The sequence below is a fragment of the Eufriesea mexicana genome, unplaced genomic scaffold (genome assembly GCF_001483705.2).
Source record: "Eufriesea mexicana isolate 0111107269 unplaced genomic scaffold, ASM148370v2 scaffold1808, whole genome shotgun sequence".
Classification (NCBI taxonomy): Eukaryota; Metazoa; Arthropoda; class Insecta; order Hymenoptera; family Apidae; genus Eufriesea; species Eufriesea mexicana.
The window spans coordinates 273,057-292,321 of NW_016909925.1; the positions used below are offsets into that span (position 1 = coordinate 273,057).

Consider the following 19,265-nt stretch of genomic DNA (forward strand, 5'->3'; position numbering starts at 1 on the left):
GATCGAGGGTGACGATCACGACCGAGGACCTGCGTCGCGGAATTTATGTCCCGATGGCGAGAAAGGGTGAATAAAGATTCACGGTGCATAGGGGTGCATCTGAGTTCTTCCGCGCAGTCGTTTTCGAGTTTGACGAAGGGTTAAGTGGACCAACTAATCGATTAACTCTTTGCGGCACAGGATTTCAGTTTATAAAATAGACCCATGTTGCATGGAAATTTTTATTTGTACATTTGTAGGAATAGTAAGTGCGAGAGAGTTAGTGCAAAGGAACTCTTGGGCCTATCTAGCTGGTGACGGGCAATAGACAGCAACTTAGGGTTCAGACTGAATGTTTAGAGTGATGTCTGAAGCACGCGTGAAAGGACGAGTGTCTGCATGCAAGGATCGAATGAACGGAATATTTATGACTGCATGGAATGCAATTGAAGAGCGAAAGGCACCTGAATGTTTAGGTACGTGATGCATCGAGAGCGAGACTATGGGAAATGCGTGATTCAGGAAGGAAGCTCGAGTATGAAAGAAGACATTGTGCAAAGTTTAAACGAGAGTGCAAGAGCTGTCCTGAGGAAGTCCTGTTGGTTAAATTTATACACGAGGTTTGAAAAAGTGTCGAATCGGTGACAGTTCGGAGAGTTGACGTGCGAGTATGAATTACGTAATTAGTCTAACATTTCAATTTCTATTTTACTCTTAAGTCTCTTTAACTCATAAATAAAATATATTGGAATTAACCCTTTGCGCTCGACGATTTTTTGGCTAAAGAGGAGTACGAGTTGAAAAATTTTCTTCCATAAGGCCGATGATATTTTTTCAGCAGTAAATAAGAAATCGTATAATAATTAACACGTAGAATTATTCAATTTCGATACCTCGCACGCTGTTACATTATTTTAAATTTGATATATTAATTAATATGGAGCTTCGAAATTTTATCAAATGGTGATCTAGAGACACCTCTCGAGTGCAAAGGGTTAAATAACATCTTTATTCCTTGTATTTCGTCAATCGAAATATATCCCTACATATTTTTACTAATAAAGGAATCACACGAGGAATTACATATTAATTTTTCTATGTAACTTGGTGTATAGCGTTGTACCTTTTATGGGGTTTGAAAAAGAGTCTAGTCGGTGACATTTCGAAGAATTGACGTGCAAGTGTGAATTACGTAATTAGTCTTAGTTTGTATTTTACTCTTAAGTCTCTTTCGTTCATAAATAAAATAAATTGGAATTAAATAACATCTTTATTCCTTGTATTTCGCCCATCAAAATATATCCCTACATATTTTTATTAATAAAGGAATCACCTGAGGAATCACATTTTAACCCTTTGCACTCGACGATTTTTTGGCTAGAGAAGAGTAGATATTCAAAGATTCTCTACTAAAAAACTGACGGTACTTATTTGAGCAGTAAATAAAGAATTGTATAATAATAGAATTGTAGAATTATTTAACTTCGATACTTCGCACACTGTTACATTACATTAAATTTCATATATTAATTAATATCGATCTTCCAAATTTTATGAAATGGTGACTGAAGCTCACCCCTCGAGTGCAAAGGGTTAATTTTTCTATGTAACTTGGTGTATAACGTTGTACCTTTTATTGTCTGTTGTATAGCTTTTCCTATTTTGTGTGTGCATATTTTATATCGCTTTACTAAAAAGAGCTTTAAGCTTCAATAAATAAATAAATAAATGATGTAAAAATATTTTCGCAATAAACATTCCGCTTGCAACAATCGATGAACCTGTACTGAACTGTATGTTGAATGTTGCCAACACAAGCGAATACGTTTATAACATTTGTCAAAGGTATTACCAACTGTTCTACGTAAATCAGACAAAGTATAAACCTATGCGGATGCAGCTATTGCGATATTTCCAGGTGGGATTAAAAATGTCCCACCATGCACTGCGGTGCAACAAAAAGGTGGAACACTTTTAATCCCAGCGTGCCCCAAAGAGTTAACCGGTGGATGGACCGGGGGACGGCGATTCTTTCGCATTCGAGTGAATATTTCAACGCACACGTAGCGAACGCAGGCTAATCGAGCTTCCTTCGAGGAATGTTTCCACGAATCCTAAATGACCTCCCTTGCAAGCTTAACACTAGGTTTACGGACGTTATCCGTATACCTATTTCTAAGGACACCTGTCAAATTGACAGGTAGAGGAAACCACGTGCCTCTCTTTTAACGATTAGTTTAATTTAAAAACAATTATATATTATATTAACCCTTTGCACTCCGAATTATTTTCCAATTTCGATGCCAATAACTCCCTACTATTTTAAGCATTTTCTTTGAAATTTACTTCAAAGAACCGGTTCGTTTACTGCTACTTATTTTAAAGAATTTTGTTTACTGATCATATTAAATATAGTTCCCAAACATTGTTGTGATTTATATTTGGAATTTAAGTAATTCGAATAGTTACTTATTTTCTCTTTGCTTGTTCAGTAAATAAGGAATCGAAGAACGTCGAGCGTAACTCGACATAGGAGTTCCTGCGATGAAAACCGATGTCGAGTCACACTCGACAAAGAAGTGCAAAGGGTTAACAGTCTTAATATAAGTTAACTAATTACCATCGCATAACTGGAGCAACCCTTCCGTCAAATTGACGGGTTCCGTAAATCTAGTGTTAAAAAGGACGAGTGTTCATCGAAACGCATTTCGATCAATTATTCAATCCCCTCCACCGCGTATTTGATTATTCTCGGAAGGTACACCTCGATTTTTCATCCCTCCTCTGACGTATCTATCGTTTCGCGATCCAAGGTATTACATCCGATATGGAATTTCGAAAAAATTCTCCTGAACCTAGCCTTCTTCAACTGCTCCACGGTCTTCTTCAGCCTTCGCTGACCGCGCTGCTAATCAATTAATCGCTCGGGCGGTCCTTGCGCGTGCAAGGAGAAAAAACACGCAAAGGGTGAAGTGGAGGAAGAAAAAAGGAAATAATAAGAAGAGAAAAAGGCTGCGGAAGAACGGGGGCAGAGATGGTCGATAAAAGGGATCGTCCTCTGCGACGAAACGTCGCAGGCAAGAAGGGGTAGTTTTTCCAACGTTACAAAGATAACCGCGCGAAAGGACGGAGTATAGGGTGGAAAGATAATCGCGAAACGAAGGAAGTCGATGGGAATTCGCGCTGGAAATTCCGCGTTCAACGGCTTCGACTCGCGTGCGTTGTTCGCGACTTCCGGTTTTCCGCGCCGGCGGACGCTTTCGCGGCGTCGCGACGTCGTCCGCAGGAATTATGGGACGCGCTCGCCGACCGAACGGAAATATTTTAATATAGCCACGGGGATGCGTTTTAATATACACGGGACGAGCTGCTGGGCGAGCTTTCACGGCGAGCTCCTCGGCGCGAAAGGGTTGGAATAGGGATTTTTATGGGTTCCATCGAGCAGTCCGGTGTAGCCGGTGGATTTATTGCACCGAAGTGTAGAAAGGGAAATCGAGTTTGCGTCTGTTAGAAAGTTAAAAGTTAAGCGGTTTATCGTTGGAGGAACTGCCGTTTCTAATTTGCGCCTGAGGCAGGCAACTCGTATGGCAATATCCTGCTCGCGCGCGTGTGATTCGATTTGTTGCGATCATTTGCGGAAATTGTGGAATTCCCGACGCGAGTGGTAGACCGTCGAGGGAGTCGGTGGTGGCTCGATGAGGGAAAAATTGAGAGGGTTGAAGGTCGTTTAATCTTAAAATTCCTCCTGGAAATTACCTTCGCCGGGTGACCGTGAGGGGCAATTTTGCAGCGAGCGGGAACATGAAAGTGCATTATTGTGGTAGCTCGTCGCGGCAAAGGGAACGAAAGCAGCCCTCTTTGGGATATTATTGAGGCATAATGCGAAATACAGATTGTATCATTTATCAGGGATACCGGGCATACCTCGGTCGCTTCGAAAGGTATAAAGAAATGCCCGAGGGAAGGTAAAAAAGCATTACCCAAGGTACATTACTCAAGGTCGATGGAAGGTTAGGTAAACGACACCATAAGCTTCGCGGTGTTTTAAAAAGCGTTTAAAAAACCCGTTACCAGAGGAGTGATAAAGAGATAAGTTTTCACCCCTTCGCGACGCGATCGTAAAAAATTAAGCACCCTATACGTTATTCCGATTTCGTTCGCGACGTTCTTTATTCCTGGAACGTCGCATTTTTAGAGAAATTTGAAAGTTTAAAAATAACGGGACCGAGATATCGGAACGAAAGGGGAATGAGGTAATAGAAAATTTGCGGGGTGAAATCGCGTCTTTCGAAACGTTGGTCGAGTCACCGGTCGAGAAAGCGTGTCTTCCGGGGCGATTAATTCGCGATCAATTTTTGACCGCGCGTGCACTGCTCGTTAAATCCGTTCTCCTTTCCAACGCGTCGCGTGTTTTCCGATAATCGAGCGAAACGGCGGGTAATTTACGCGGCTCTCGCACCAATCGGACAAGTCGTGTTATTTAATCAAATCGCCGCGACAATTTGCACGTCAGGCCGATTTCCTCGCGAATTTCGAAGCTGCTCGTAGGTGCCGCGCGGTGTTCCGGATTCGACGAGCGTCGCTGTAAATGCGAGTTAAAAATTTAAAAAATTTGGAAGAGGAACGGAGAGAGAGACGAAGGAGAAGGATGGAACGGGACGAGAAAATGGCAGAAAACAGTGGCTGAGTGGCAAAAACGCGTGGACGAATTAGTTTTTCAACGAAGTATAAATCTCCCGGCGGAAGAAAGGGAGAAAACAATATTTCAACCCGGGGCGCGTAATTATTTTAATGCGAAGCGCGGCCGCAGCGTCGCTGAAAATAATTCGCGTCGATGATGAAATTATTTACGCGCGATTCGCGTTGACGCTTGGCTTTTTCGCTAGTTTTATTTCCCCGTTGTAATTCGACGCAATTTATAACGCGCTGTCTACCGTAAATGGACGCGTTTATTATTATTCCCCGTGCCCGGCTGGTTTACATCCAGATTTTCTACCCATCGATCCGCGAGTTTATTTTGCAAGTTTATTTTCAGCCCTGTTACGAAGGAACGAACGAGAAAGGTTGCGTCGAGCGACGAGTCTATTTCCAGCGATTTTTCTTTCCACTCGGTGCGGTATTTTTAAATATTGCGCCACGATGGCGCGCGCCGTGAAAAGCGAAGAAAAAGGGTAGAATCGATAACGGAGCAGAGCTCTATATTACCGACGACGCGAGCGAAGGTTCGACGAGCCGGCACAGATGGCGCGAGGAGCTCGAACGGTGCTATAGATCACCGGCTGGATCGCGATCCCTGCGGAGCGGGAAAATGAAACTTCGTATTTGAAAATTCAAAAAGGAATGCTATTATTTTACAATACAAAGTGTAATACTCTCAATTATTAAAATTTATACGTACGTATCGCTAATTATTCCCCGTGCAACGGTGGCGGACAGTAACATTTCCCTGCTTGCTCCGCGGCGTAACGAGCCGCGCATTCTTTCAGTAAAACCTTGAACGGGTGCGGAGTAACGTTCTCGGAAGCCGACAATAATTCTTCCGTTAATTTCCGATACTCTTCCTCTTCTTTCGCCTGCTCTAAGCGCATCCGTTTATCTTCCTCGATTTCTCTACGTCGTGCATCCTCGCTCCGTTTCCATTGCTCCTCCAAGTCCTTCCTATAACGCAAGGCTCGCTCCTTCCCCTCCTGCCTCGCGTGAGCAGCCAGCTTGGCCTCCGACTCGATGTGCTTCTCCATCATCTCCTTCTCCAACTCACGCTCCTCCATCTCCCTCCTCTCCTTCTCGCTCTTTATCCTCAGTTGCTCCTCCCGACCTCGGAGGACATCCTGCAGCAGCCTCTCCCTAACCTCTCTGAACTTCTTCGCCGCAAGGGTGCGCCTGGTAGCAGCGTCCTTCGACGACTGCTCCACTATCCGATCCACCTCCATGTCCCTCTTAGCTTCCTCCTTTCTCAGCTCTTCCAAATATTCCAAATAAGCGAGCAATTCTTGCCGAAGAGCTGCACTGGCCTCTTTGATGCTGCTTCGCTCCTTTGCTAATTCCTCCGTGACGATGGCGTGTCTGAAGCGTTCCATTTCCCTCTCGTGGCGCGCTTGCTCGGCCAGTTTCCTCTTGGCTATCAGGATCTGTTCCTGCAGCTCCTTCTTAATCCGTTCCCTCTTCTGACGTTCTCTTTCTAGGTTCTTACGTTCCTCTTCACGAAGCGTCGCCCATAAACGATCTAAATGTTCCCTGTCCTCCTTCTGTACCTGCTTCTTTTGCTCCTCGAGGACCAACTTCCCGGCTACCTGTTTCGCCAGGACGGTCATATTGTCCTGCTGAGCCAGGCAACGTCGTTTAGCCTCCTCCACTTCTCTCTCCTTCTTCGCTTCGATCTCCTTCAGCGTCAATTCGTGCCAGAGGTGATCTAATTCCCTCTCCGCCTGCTTCTTGGCTTCGTTGTCGGCCATTTGAGCCAGGTTGCCCAGTTTCGTTTCGATCGCTGACCTCCTCGACAGTTTTTCACGGATTTCTGGACACTGGGCTAAATACTGCTGCATCCTTTTCGCAGCGACCAGTGCCAAGCGCCTCTCCTCCTCCTCCTTGCGTATCTCCTCTACCCTCAGGCGAATGTCGTCCATCCTGGCATCGTCGCCGTGCTGAGCCTGGTGTATCACCTCGTGAATTAGGCCCATCTCTTCTTTCAACAATAGCTCGCGCAGCTTCTCTCGCCGCGCGTTCACCGTGTCCTCGTAACTCGCTAATCCTGCAGAATTATTAGCGCCGATAGCGTCTCGCAGTTTGCCATAGGATTTCATCGAAAGGAAAACATCAGGGACGAGTGTTACGCGCGAAAATAGGAAGGTACACGTGACGAAACCGATTTGCCTAGCTTCAGCCTAACCCTTTACACTTCGCAAATGACCAAGAACTCTATTAGACTCCGATGAATTGGAATTTCCCTAAACCACCCTAAAAATTACACCCAAGGAAGAAGAACCTCTCGAAGAACCGCGATAAAATCTCAAACAAAACCTAACCTGCACGTAGCTCTTGCGTCACACGTGTCTTGACAGCGAATAGCCTAATACTCCTCGGTAGTACCTTGCTGAACTCGTTGCCAGACCTTCTTCCTCTTGATCCTCCTCTTCGTATGCTCCTCAAAGTCCAAGATCTTGGTCGCGTGTTCGTATTCCCTGGTCTTCTGCTGCTCCAAGTCCTCGAACGTCTCTGGCAGTGGCACCTTCCTGCAGTTCGATCTCTCGTGCAACCTGTATCCCCAAAACGCGTTCGGGGTGCCGACCGCGGTCTGGGGATATTTCCTCGGCTTCAGGGGGCCGCATCGTAGCTCGTCCAACGGGAAGAAGCTCATTGGCGCGTGATTCGAGGGTTGGAAACGTGGAAATCGAGGATGTTCAACGCCACGATCTCTGACGGATCAACGACACGAACCGGTGTTTACGGTTACTACGACGACCGACCCTATTGAATTAATATTTCAGCCAGACGGGGGCGGGGGTTGATTTGCAACGGTGGTCTGGTTACGGTTCGGTTAGGCTGGGTACACTTGGATGTTGCTCAATGCCCTGGAACGTGACTGATGCACACGAACACGCTCCGAGGCGTCGAATAGGTGATCGAAGGGCCGACTCTGGCGCGGTAATTGGATCATTACTGGGAATTAATGGGCTATCAATGGGGTCGGTCGTTTTTCTCGCAGTCGACCTGTCAAACGCTCGATATTTAGCCGGTACGATTCTATTTTTTCTAACTCGCTGTTGTACTACCTACCCCGAACTCTCTGTGTCTCGTTCGATGACGGGGAACAGGTTGCCAATCTTCCAGAGACACATCGAACGCGTAATAAATCGATTATAAATCAAGACAGCGTCAATTTGGTCCTCGCTTAAATTACTTCGCTTCCATCCACCCTGCTCCACGCTGCAAAAGATCCGAACTAAGTTTCGCTAGCTTCTGCAGAGTCGGTCGAAGGTAAACTTCCGTCTATGTTCTCGTTCAATATTTAACCGGAACGTTCCCCGCGACTCGATACTTCCCGTTAATTGTTCCCTCGACCGATCCCGATCGTCTCGGATCCACCCCTGGCTGTCTCCGCGTCGTAATTCTTCCGCAGCCCCGACCTGCCGTCGTGGAAATTTTTAGATCCACGCTCGACCATCCACGGTATCTTTGACCGCGTTTACACACGGAAAATCAATTATCCGAGGAAATCGTGGGATCCGAGGCAGGAGCAACGATGCGGCGTGGTAAGGAAGCGGCGGAGAAGGGTGGAACGCAGGGACGGAGGCCGCGAACTCGACGGCAAAGTGCTAACATTGCACGCCGTCAGAAGTTCAGGACTTCGTCGGTGGCTCGTCTTTCAAGTTCATCGAGTTTACGAGACTCCGTGTAGTTCGATTACACGCCCCCAGCCATGACTGTAACGCAATATCTATATCGAAGTAATCAAGCTCACAATATCCCCGATTTAGGCAGGAAATTTCGCCGGCAGACGGGGGTGGTGGGTCGCGTCGGTTCGAGAATTATGCACCACGGCTCGGTTCCTCTCGCGGACACGTCCCGGGCACGTGGCAATGCCCACCATTTTCTCCGCACGCGAAATAATCACACCGCGAGGAGCGAAATTATCTTGAACGAGGAAATAATAGCGGTTGATCGTTTATTTATGGAAGCAACGAAACGTCGAGGTTCGGTTAATAGATCGTACCGTTGGAATTAATCGCCATGAAAGATTAATCGCGTAGACCCGGTTTCACGAAGACAAATATTCATAATTGAAATGCAAGTAAAATATCGGCAGCCCGGAGGGAATGACTGTCGCTGCGACAACGAAAAATCCATTTTCCGTATCACGATGAAATATTTTCCGCCCGTACGCTTCGTACGAATTAACCTCAAAGCATGATCTCGATAATTGAAGCGAACGGGGAACGGTGAAATTTAATATCCACTTCGCGTTTCCGTGAAACTTCTCGTACACGCTTGGCGGCTCTGACTATGAGGCAAAAATCCAATCAAAATTGGGAAACGAGAAACGAAACTTGGAGATATCAGGAAATTTCCCAGGCCATCTTGTAACTCGATCGAACAGTCGTCGAGTCGCTATTCAATTATCATAAATAGTTCGTCCGGACTACCGATGGATGGAGTTTGCTTCATCGCAATTTCTCGAAAGTGAATGCGGTACCGATAATGTTAATCAGGAAGCGAGAGACTGAGAACTGCCATACTAACCTGGCGTAGGGGATACCATGATCAACGAGGTGGTTCCCTCAGGCATGAGGCCACAAGCTGAAGCCTGTAAGTACTCCTAACGTGAGTATTTGTGCGTTCAATTTTTGGTAGTGTGGGGTTCTTGCGGGAACGCAGAGCCCCGTGAATAATAAAACAACAACGCGATAATCGCTTTACGATCTTCCTGATCGACCGACCCACCATATTGCATCTTCCAGCTGAGCAAACCTCGTAGGACGCGGTACCATTTTGCTCAAATTTTATCGAATTCCAAAAGAAACGAAAATGGACGAAATATTCCGACGCATGCTTTACGCGAAAACAGAGTCTAAGCGACGAGCTCTCCATCGAGTTTAGGGCACCTGGAGCACCGGTACCCCAAAGTCCCAGTAGCACCCTCGGACCCAGATGAAAGTAGGAACCCTACTTTCCAACCACCTCGAATCTCCACGATCGCTACCAATCATCTTCGCGAGAAACTCATCTTAGAACTCTTTAAATCGAATCTCTCTTTTCCCTCGAATCGAACGCAACACGGGACTTAGTTCGCGAACCTCCCTCGCCAACTACGAGGTCTTCTTTAAATCAGTGACTTCCAAGATGAATAGCCGCGTTTCCGGCATACGTATCTCTGCAAAGGAAGCGAGGTACAGAGCTTGAAAGGCCTGTCGCCGGTGAAAGAGGCAGATGAGGAGTTTCTGCGAGAGAAAGCGACGAGTGGCGCAGAACGCGTCGGCCAACTCACCTAGTTCCATCGCGAGATAGACAGCCAGGAATCCTCTCTCGAGACATTGACATTTCTTATTGCGCAGAGCTTAACGTAACCCCCCAAGTGTTCCTCGGACAACGGAGAAAATCGCTCGAGAGTGAACGAAGAAGCCGGCTAGAGGAGACGGTTCACAATAGCGATATGTGTCGCTCGATCGTCGGGAATCTTGGCATGGAAATGGGTCGAAACGAGCGGCTCGGTCGCGTCATCGACGACTGAGACGCGGATGACTTGGCTGGCTGCGAGCGTGGAGCACCGCGACGCGTTAGAGCTCGAGGGAGATGGCGATCGGAGCAAATGAAACACGAGTGATTCTCCTTGGTATAGTAACAACTCTCTGCCTTTAATCCAGACGAATAGACGCATTGCTGGTGTATAATCGAGGACTCTTCGATTAGTCTTTACAGATTCGTACTTAGGTGTATGGTATCGCGACGAGACGTAGACGTTGTCGTTAACGACGCGTGTAACTTACGAGAACTCGACGTCTATTATTATCGATGACATACAGTGACACAAAGTACGGTTTAATTGTCGATTGCATGGGGTTGAAATTGTTCTATCATGTAGAATATCCGTGGATGGGAGCCTTAACCGATACGTGTGCGCTTGACGCAATTTGTTTCCAGATCCGGGTCGATTTAATCCGGACGCGAACACCGGGAGTTGCTGGAATTCCGTTCCTCGTTGCTCAATCGCTCGGGTATTGGCCGATGAACATGGTCGGGGATGAAATCGGGCTTGAACGAAGTCATCGTCTCGTAGCGTATCTTCCTGCGAGCTACGCCAAGTTTCGAGCGTCTCGGCCATTACGCCATTAGAAAAGCATTCGCGGCAATAGATGCTCGAAGGTTAAATCGATCGGCGAGATCGAGTGTACAAATTACTCTAATCGGTGCTGAGATGGCTTCGCTCGAAATTCTTGCGGTAGACAATGCGCAAACACTTAATCCTCCATCGAACATTTAACGGTATTTGTCTTTACAAAAATGCGTGTACTGGTTTACAAAGGTGAAATTAATCGTAAGTAATAATAGTAGTAATTGAAGGCCGACATGACGGAAGGTGGCTAAGATCGAGTAACCTCGAGGAAGCATGATACCTAGGGAAAGGAAGATTCGGACAGAAGCATGCGGCGTTAAAACGATATTGACTAAGCGATTAAAGGAAACGGAGAGGAGATGCGGAGGGAAAGGACAACTGGTACGACAGAGTATGCTAAACGTACAATGAAACGACTTCTACGATATGGTACAGACTAAACATGTGTGTATGATCGTGATGGAACGTAGTAGCAAAGGCACGAATCTCTCTTATCATGAACCGACGTATCTCTAAGATCGCTACGATCCTCGCGTTTGACCCGTATCAACGACACTCCGAAACGAACACGGACCAACCGAAAAACTGAAACGGCCAGGTCGAGGATCGTAGCTGCGCGTGGATCGACGTGCCCGACCGGGATTACGATCCTCGGCTCTTGGTCGATCATCCCCGTCTTCGACTGTTATTTATTCATTTCTTTCGTCGCGTACGATATCTGAAAAATAAATAATTGTACGATCTCGTCGAAGAGCAGCAGGGACGAACAGACGGAAATTGCGAATCGCGTAACGGCACGCCGATACACCTAATCCCGCCCCGATCCCCGGCTTCTCCATTACGTCTGAATCGCTGTTCCAAGTAACGGGGCCAATTAAGAGAAAACCACAGATTCATCGGGGATCGCAGCGGGACAATGAAACGACGATCGTCGAACGAGCGTTATGGGGTGGTCACCGGCGGACAGATTTCCCTAACTAATTGTAAGATCGCGCTCGAATGCTCGTATACGTGCTGATGGCTTAATTAAACCTCGACGGTTACGATCGAAACACGATAAACGAGCGGGGACGGTCACTGGAATCTCCGTCCGTTCCCGGGGGAAACTCGACGGGGGCGTCTCGCGTTTCGGGGAACGATTCCAGCCACCGTCCCCTACTTTCTTCTTGTCGTCTAAGCGAGAATAATAATAGCGGTAATCGTAGTAATTGTAATAATAACGCTTGTTAACGATCGAAGGCCGCGGGTTCCGTGGCAGAACGCTAAGGCGTGGAGGTTGAGCCGGTGGTGGTCACGGTCGGGATGGCCGTCGGCGTTGGACCGGGAGCGGGCATCGTCGGTGGCGCGTACGGGCTTCCGCAGAGCTGGTCCGCGATCCGTCCGCCCTCGCGCAGGCCGCTCAGGAAAGCACCGTGCACGGTCGCCGGGTAATTTCGTATGGTATGCTCGCCTGAAAGCACAGATCGGTTCGTGACCGCGTTAGAAAGCGGTCGAATCAATGGGGGGATCCTCGGCGTCACGGGTATCGCTCTGGGCCACAACTCTTTTCGACTTTCAACGCGACGACCTTGGTCGATTTAGGGGATCGCTCGAGGGTTGTTGGAGAGGAAATTGCAATCACGTTGCACTGGAGAGGTGAGTAGCATATACGCGTGTCGATGATGGACACGCGATTTTAAGGAAAATATAGAGAACAGTCGTAGAGGTGAGAGGTAACGCTAGCTGGAAATTGCAAGACGCATAGGCATCCGTGCTATCAGCCGTGGTAAATTTCAAGGAATACAGCGTAAACAAAGCGTTCCGCTTATCTCGCGATAAACGAAGACCCCTTGGATGTAGCAACCGGACGCACAAAGCGCGCGATACTTTCTTCCTAAAAATAACTTCTTAAACCTATCACGAAACCATTAAACCCCCTTTGAAAAGGCTACCCGGCATAAAAGGCATGCAGAGAAAAGCACAACCCAGCCGCCTGAAAAGGACACGATTCACATCCCGTCCACGGGAATTGCACACTCTTTATCAGCCAGCAGACGCCAAAGTCCACTTCATTCCCTGCCCCCGAAAAAGGAGAAAAAGCGAAAAAGGAGAGAAAGGAAAGGGAGAGAAAGAAAGAAGCCGCGTAGCCACTGAAAATATCGCGGAGACTAAATATTTACCTGCGAAGAAGACTCTCGGCTGCGGTGGCGGCGTGCCAGGGGTGGTAGGGGGTGCGACGGGCGCAGCCAGGAGATCGTAATCGCTACCGGAACTGCCGACCGCGACGAAACTGTACGAGCCTCTCGCCCACGGATCCGCCCTCCATCTCGTTACCACGCTTTCGCGTGGCTGTGGGACCACTTGGTTTCCAAAGATGCCCTAAAACGAAATTTAAAAAACAAACGCGATATACCGTGAAGAGATGAAACTTCTTCGCGGACGTAAAACAAGTATTGTTTCCTAACTATTGTTTGAATCCCTGAGAGTTTTGAAAAAACACTGTCCGAAGAATCCCAAGCAGCGCAATCGCGCTGCCTCTAAGCGGGTACGAGAAGACCCAAGCGTAACAATGAAATACAAAATGTTTTATTCTGTAATGTATTATTGCACTATTATTATAGCATTGTACCTATTGCAAAATGTATTATTCGCATTAAAAGAAGGAGCTGTGCGATGTACTCGCGTCAGTAAATCTGAACATGCGACTTGGACAGTCGGTGACGCACCACCGTCAGCTGTCGGGAACGCTCGAAATGGGCTGGGTTTTCTCGACATGAAACCTGAACAGAGCGATCGCGCCGCTTGGGACTCAAACGGTTAAGCTTGCAATTGCTCAGTGCGCTGCTTTGCCAGTTCTCAGCCGTATCGGCTATATTGGCAGGTGTCGAGTGCGAATTTATATCGTCATCTTACCAATGAAACGGACATGGTCCAACCAACGGGAAAGTCAATCCGCGCTTGACCCTGCGTTGGCTTAAGGAGTACGTCCGATATTGGCGTGCTACTCTTGGACCACTTCAAGTCTGGCATGGATACGAGTTCCAACCGATGGTCCCCATGGCCCGTTCCCGTGGACGTAAAACAGGAAGCGCGAATCTCGAGGAAGGATTAATCGTTGAACGAAGCTCACCTTTAAAACTGCGATGCAGCGGCCAACGATCACGTCATCGCTGACGTTCTCCATCACGCATGCAGCCTCGCCGGCCACCAGAGCCAACAATACCGGTGCCTTGTAAAGGTTCCAGAAGAGGAAGAGCTCACCACGCGACGCGGTCGTGCTCCCCACGTGGCCAAACAAATTGGCGGTCGGGTCCCAGAAGATCCGTTCGAAGCACAGCACCACCTGACGTGACGGATTCCCGGGAGTTACTTCCTTGCCCTAGCGGCGCTCGCAGACTCGTCCACCGATTATTCTCCACCGAGGTACCGGTTCGACCCTCGTGGAGTCGTTTCGGCCCACGAGTTTTAAGTGGACGGGGGTTTCTCGAGGATGAATGGGTGCGGAATCGGCGACGGGGCAACTTTCCTCGAGACATTAGAATCTCGGTCCGCGCTCGCAATACGCGGCAACGATCGAATCGAGAGCTTCGTGCTCGAGAGGACAATTTCCAGCGCGAATCTCGCGAATCTCTTCCCGCGAATTTCCAGTTACACGGAACGCGCGTAATTTCCGGTTTACAAGGTGAAACCGACGGAAGCGAGCTATTAGGTGTAGACTCCGGGCGCTGGTAAGCTGTTTGAACAAAATATTATATACTCGTCGCCGGGGCTGGTAAATCCTCCGGCTTAAGGGTTGCTCACGTAAACGTTTACCACCGTCGCCGCGTCGCATGAATCATTCTCTTTACAGATTATGCACCGTCGTTTGAGACAATTAGAAAATTCATCGCGGAGCTTGGCGAATATCGCGCTGGACGGTAGCGCCTCGAGAAATCCTCAAAGTCTACCCCGCGAGTTCCCTTCTTCCCGATTCGCGTACGAACACGGCTGAATATTCGAAAGATATGCCGGATTTCGGCATATAGGAAGCAGAGGACCGGTGCTCGCAGGTCTCTCCCACGGCGTAACATCGATTCGTAAATTACCCACGGAATTGTCCCGAATTTATTCGAGTGGACGAGCTATCGGTCGAGAGATCCAGACAGCCGTGGCCCGTTTGGCCGCGCGATGAGCCTTTAATTTCGGCAGAGAGCCCGGTCCCGGTCTCGGCGCTCGTAAACCGACTCTGGGAGGCCGTAAAAGGAACGTGTCCCGGCGTAAGAAGCGACACGAGCCACGTCACCGGTGCTCTCGCGACGAAAGAGGCCGCCGGATCACAATATATCTCATTCCGGGCCGGTCGACAAGTTCGATCGTCGTTTTCGCCGGCCGCATAAATCAGACGGAGGGCTCGAGAGCGCGAGCCAGCGACCGCTTACCTTATTTAAATTGCCGAAGCCGAGCCTCTGAATAGCCTGGGACTTCCAGTCCGGAAGCGGCGGGTTGAAGGCGACCGCGGACGGCGGGGCGGAAGCCTTCAGCACGCCGAGTGGCAGCGTGACCAGCACCGCGTCCGCCTTGTACACCGTGTGATTTGTGTGAGGGCTGCGCGAGGGTGCGGCCCACACCTCCACCCCGTTCACGCCGTAACGGACCGCCCTGGCCGCGGTGTTCAGCCGGATGTCCAGGCCCTCGGAGAGAGCAACAGGTACGCACGAGTAGCCATTGCGAACTGAAAAATTCCGTCAAATATACGTATGATAACGCGTATCGGCTCCTCGCGAGGATGGCAGGAGGAACAGGGTGATTAAGCTTCGACTAGTTCGGTTTCGAGATTTCGGGTAACTTTCGCGGGGGGTGATAACAGAGGGTTCGCGGATAGGGTGTTTCCGGGCTGTTGGTTATGGTGTGCACAGGGTGTCCCATTCGCAACGCGACATCGAATCGACGTAATATCAAGAGGGAACAAATGGAAAGGTGTCTCTCGACGTAAGCCTTTTTACTTTTGTAGCGACCATCATTCTCACTCTCCCCAATAGATTGATTCCTATTCGAAGAAGGTTCGAGGATTTTCTCGCAAGTCCTCGGTGAATCCTCGATATCCCTCATATAGAAGTTCCTACGCTACGTAAGTATCCCAGTCTAAGGCAGGGCCTGTTAGAAGGCTACACGTCACCAGTGGCTTTCGTGTATCTTGATGGTCAAGGGTACATCCAGAATAGCGAAAATGTACCTTTGATCTATCACGTGACTAGGAAAGCAGACGACACTCGTGACAACGCTTTAAAAATCAACATAAAATTGAAAAAAGAAAGATTGGTCTGCTACAGAGTCTTACCGACTAGTCTATTGGCAGGCCCGGGTCGAAACGCTCATCCCTTCCCTTTCCTTTCGTCCTTCGCCTGCTACCCTGTCGCAACACAGTGACAAGGGGATAGCAACAGGCTAGCAGCACCATAGGAAAGTAAACCATCCGTCGGAACCACAAGAGAGAGGAGTTTTTAGCAAACCCTCAATTCGAACACATCGAGCAAACAATTGTACGAAATAAACCTCGTTCTTGAAAACGAAATATCTGGAGCGATATCTTCCCTACCTCGGATATCCGTCTCCTACACTTTCCTCTTTCCTTTCAACGTAAGAGACACGAGATCGCGCAGAGCGTCGCATAGGAATAAAAATTCGAGGAGGAAGAGACTCTTGTCCCAGAGACGAGAACCGCCGCTATCCACCGGCTACGAGATCCTCCAATTACCTTGAACGATGCGGCCCACCTCGGACTACGTGTCCTACTACGGCTGGCAACCCGAGCTCGATGCTCGAAATCTCGAAGCTCGCGATTATCGGAACGGATTACGAAACGAGCGACAGATACCGCGTACTTTTCGGCCGTGTTCGGATTCGCGTGGATCGGCGCAAAGGTGGGCCGCGCGGGGTTGAAATTCCGCGGGCCGATGTCACCGGATGCGATAAAGGCTCCATTACCGGTTAATTGGATATTTCGCATTAGCGCGGCCAAATCAGGACACCTGACGCGGCCCTAAATTCTCGTAAGCACATTCGAACCCCGTAACATCCGCTGCGCATGTACTAATAATGATACACAGGCGTCTCCACTTAGGGGGGTTAATTATGTTGATGGCCAGCAGCGTGCTAACAAGCGCCACTCTCCTCTATCGGCGGATACCATTTCGGAGAGATTTAAATTTACGCGATCCCGGGGCACACACCCCGATACAACCCCACGGCCGTCTCTTCGTTATTATTACTCAGTGAACAATTCGAAAATCGATTCGTCTGCCGGTTCTCGCGCCTCGGATCGCACGGAGGAGCGCCGGTGGAACGGAACGCGAGCGGAATCGCGTGGAAAAGTTCTGTCAGACTTTCCATTATTCCCCTTTTTTCTCTTTGCCTCTCGTCTCGTTTCCTCTCGCTGCCTCTCGCTCCCTCTCGGTGCCTCGCGCGCGTCGGAGCTGGCCGGACCTGTTCCCACCTAGAAATTTATTATCGCGTCGAAGGACAGTCGCACCGTCGTTTCGTTAATTCGACCGATTTAAATTCGACGTCGGCCCATTCACGGGGCCGTTCCTCGGTCCCCCGGAGCCGCGGCGGAGGGAACGCGGTGACGAGGAATCGAATGGGAAAGAACGCGTCGCGCGAACGACGCGGCCCGCCGATATCCGGCTGCGCGCGATTATTTGCGACGACGAAAACGCCCGTACGGCCGGATTCGTTATTACTTTAATTGGAATCCATTTGACTGGCGGCTACACCGGTGCCACGGGTAGACACCCGCTCGTGTCTGGCGTCGATTACAGAAACCCTTTCTAATAAGCGAGGGAATATTCAACAGCCAGTGAAGGGAACGATCCGGTGCTACCAAAATTATGGTAAGTCGATCCCGTCCCCCACCGCCCCGCTCTGTATTCCACCGCCGCCCTCTTTCCGTTTCCCTCTGTTTCGTTCTTCGTCTGCAGTTGGAATTGGAAATTAATTCCTCGCAATGAGGCAGCCGGTTCCCAGTCGATGAAAATTATCCGCGTAGAACGAACTGATCCGGTTTCGGTCCTCTTCCTTCTCCGTTATATTGTTCCCCCCTTTTCCCTGTTTTCTCCTTCGGAAACCTTCCGCTCGCCCGGCCAGGGTTATTCCCGTCCGCGAGTCCTTCGCCCCCGAAGAAATTTAATTACGCTCGCGGGTATCCCCGTAATTCTTACGAACTTCGCGCTCCGCGTTCGGGATTCCGGAGTAATAGCGAAACTGGTATCGCGGTCGATCGGTTTACGATACATCCCGCGCGTAATTAGTCGGCGGGGTACGAGGGCTGGAGTATCGTTCTCTCGGATAGCTGCATTTCCACGCGGCTCCCCGAAATAACACCGAGCCAGGAAACGCGCGCACCGCCATTATTGTTTGCCAGCGTAACTCCCAATGCCCGCTCGGATGTTTACTTTCGGCTGGAACAAGCGTTTCGCTCGCTAACGCAGACCGCACGCTGTCTTCCATCAGAGAATCGTCTCTGAAAAATCTGGCAAACAAAAACCAAGCCGGAAGCCCATTCAATTCGGTCCCATTGCCGTTTTTCCGGCTTTCGTTCCGCGAACAAACCCGCTGAATTTTTCAGCGGACCGCGGACCACCAGCTCTCCACTCCCGACGAATGAAAAATTCGTTCCCCGCATTTCCGTCCGTCCGTAAACGCTCCTGCCCGCCTCTCCATTTCCGTCAAAGACGCGTTTTCCCCGTCGATAGAGTTGCCAGACTGATCCGTGTTCAGAGGAGATCCGGACTGACAGCAAGATCGAGACAAAAGGACTAATAACGATACCGTATCCGCTTCGACTGTGCAATATTAGCAATGACTGTCGAATAATTCGCGATATTTGAATTTTACAGCGATTTTTGAACCCGAAGGCCCGGAGACGACGAAGAAGCAGACGCGACGCGTGAAAGGGAAACACGCGAGACGTCGGTGGCGGAAACCACGGAGTGGGCCAAGACGGGCACAGGAGATGGAGCGGAAGAGAGGCGCGGTTCCGCCGGAACCAGCCGGTGCCGGCGAACGCAAATATTTAACGAAGAATTTATCAGCGTGTCTGAGGCCGCAGCGACGCGGCGCGGAACGATCCGCGAGGGGGAATCCGGCTTTCCTCTCGTTCTATCTCGGCCGTATCGCAGGCGAGCCGTACTCTCGAGCGAGCGTGCTACCCTCTCGCGTCTTGTCTTCCGTTTGATCTTTGCTCGCAGTATTTTTTGACGGCGAGTCGAACAATTTGTATGCCGCGCTGCTTTTCAATTTACATTTAAATTGGTTGCTTATGGCGTTCTGTCGTCTCGACAGGAGTCGAAGTGCAGCCGGGAGCGCAACAGCGAGGGACGCGCCTCGAGAACAGAGGGACAAAGAGGGTGCGGGAGAGAGAAAGTCGCGACGTAACGCGGCCAGGAGGAAGGAGGACGGGAGAGGAGAGGGAGAGCAGGTGGAGAAGAGACGCAGAGCGTCG

General features: G+C 49.4%; 2 protein-coding genes across 2 annotated transcripts in view; both read right to left on the reverse strand.

Annotated features, from left to right (window-relative positions):
- Window positions 1-5,387: 5,387 nt before the first annotated feature.
- Window positions 5,388-7,333, reverse strand: LOC108549111 (trichohyalin). The gene is made up of 2 exons (XM_017902357.1): window positions 7,066-7,333; window positions 5,388-6,727 (listed from the first exon to the last, which is right to left on the reverse strand). The coding sequence occupies exons 1-2, from the start codon at window positions 7,331-7,333 to the stop codon at window positions 5,388-5,390; spliced, it is 1,608 nt and encodes a 535-aa protein (XP_017757846.1).
- A 4,297-nt stretch (window positions 7,334-11,630) lies between these two features.
- Su(var)3-3 (lysine-specific histone demethylase Su(var)3-3) overlaps window positions 11,631-19,265 on the reverse strand; it is a 94,702-nt gene continuing 87,067 nt past the window's right edge. The window contains exons 11-14 of the mRNA XM_017902361.1: window positions 15,205-15,497; window positions 13,917-14,129; window positions 12,967-13,165; window positions 11,631-12,257 (exon numbers count right to left, since the gene is read on the reverse strand). Of these exons, the coding sequence (XP_017757850.1) occupies window positions 12,070-12,257; window positions 12,967-13,165; window positions 13,917-14,129; window positions 15,205-15,497 (893 nt within the window). The 3' untranslated portion in view covers window positions 11,631-12,069. The remainder of the gene's footprint in view (window positions 12,258-12,966; window positions 13,166-13,916; window positions 14,130-15,204; window positions 15,498-19,265) is intronic.

What these genes read in the sequence shown, in the direction of transcription:
- LOC108549111 (XM_017902357.1), bottom strand. Translation starts at nt 7,333, where the DNA reads ATGAGCTTCTTCCCGTTGGACGAGCTACGATGCGGCCCCCTGAAGCCG. An exon ending in CTGGCAACGAGTTCAGCAAG is followed by an intron (nt 6,728 to 7,065) that starts GTACTACCGAGG and finishes ATAATTCTGCAG; the next exon opens with GATTAGCGAGTTACGAGGAC.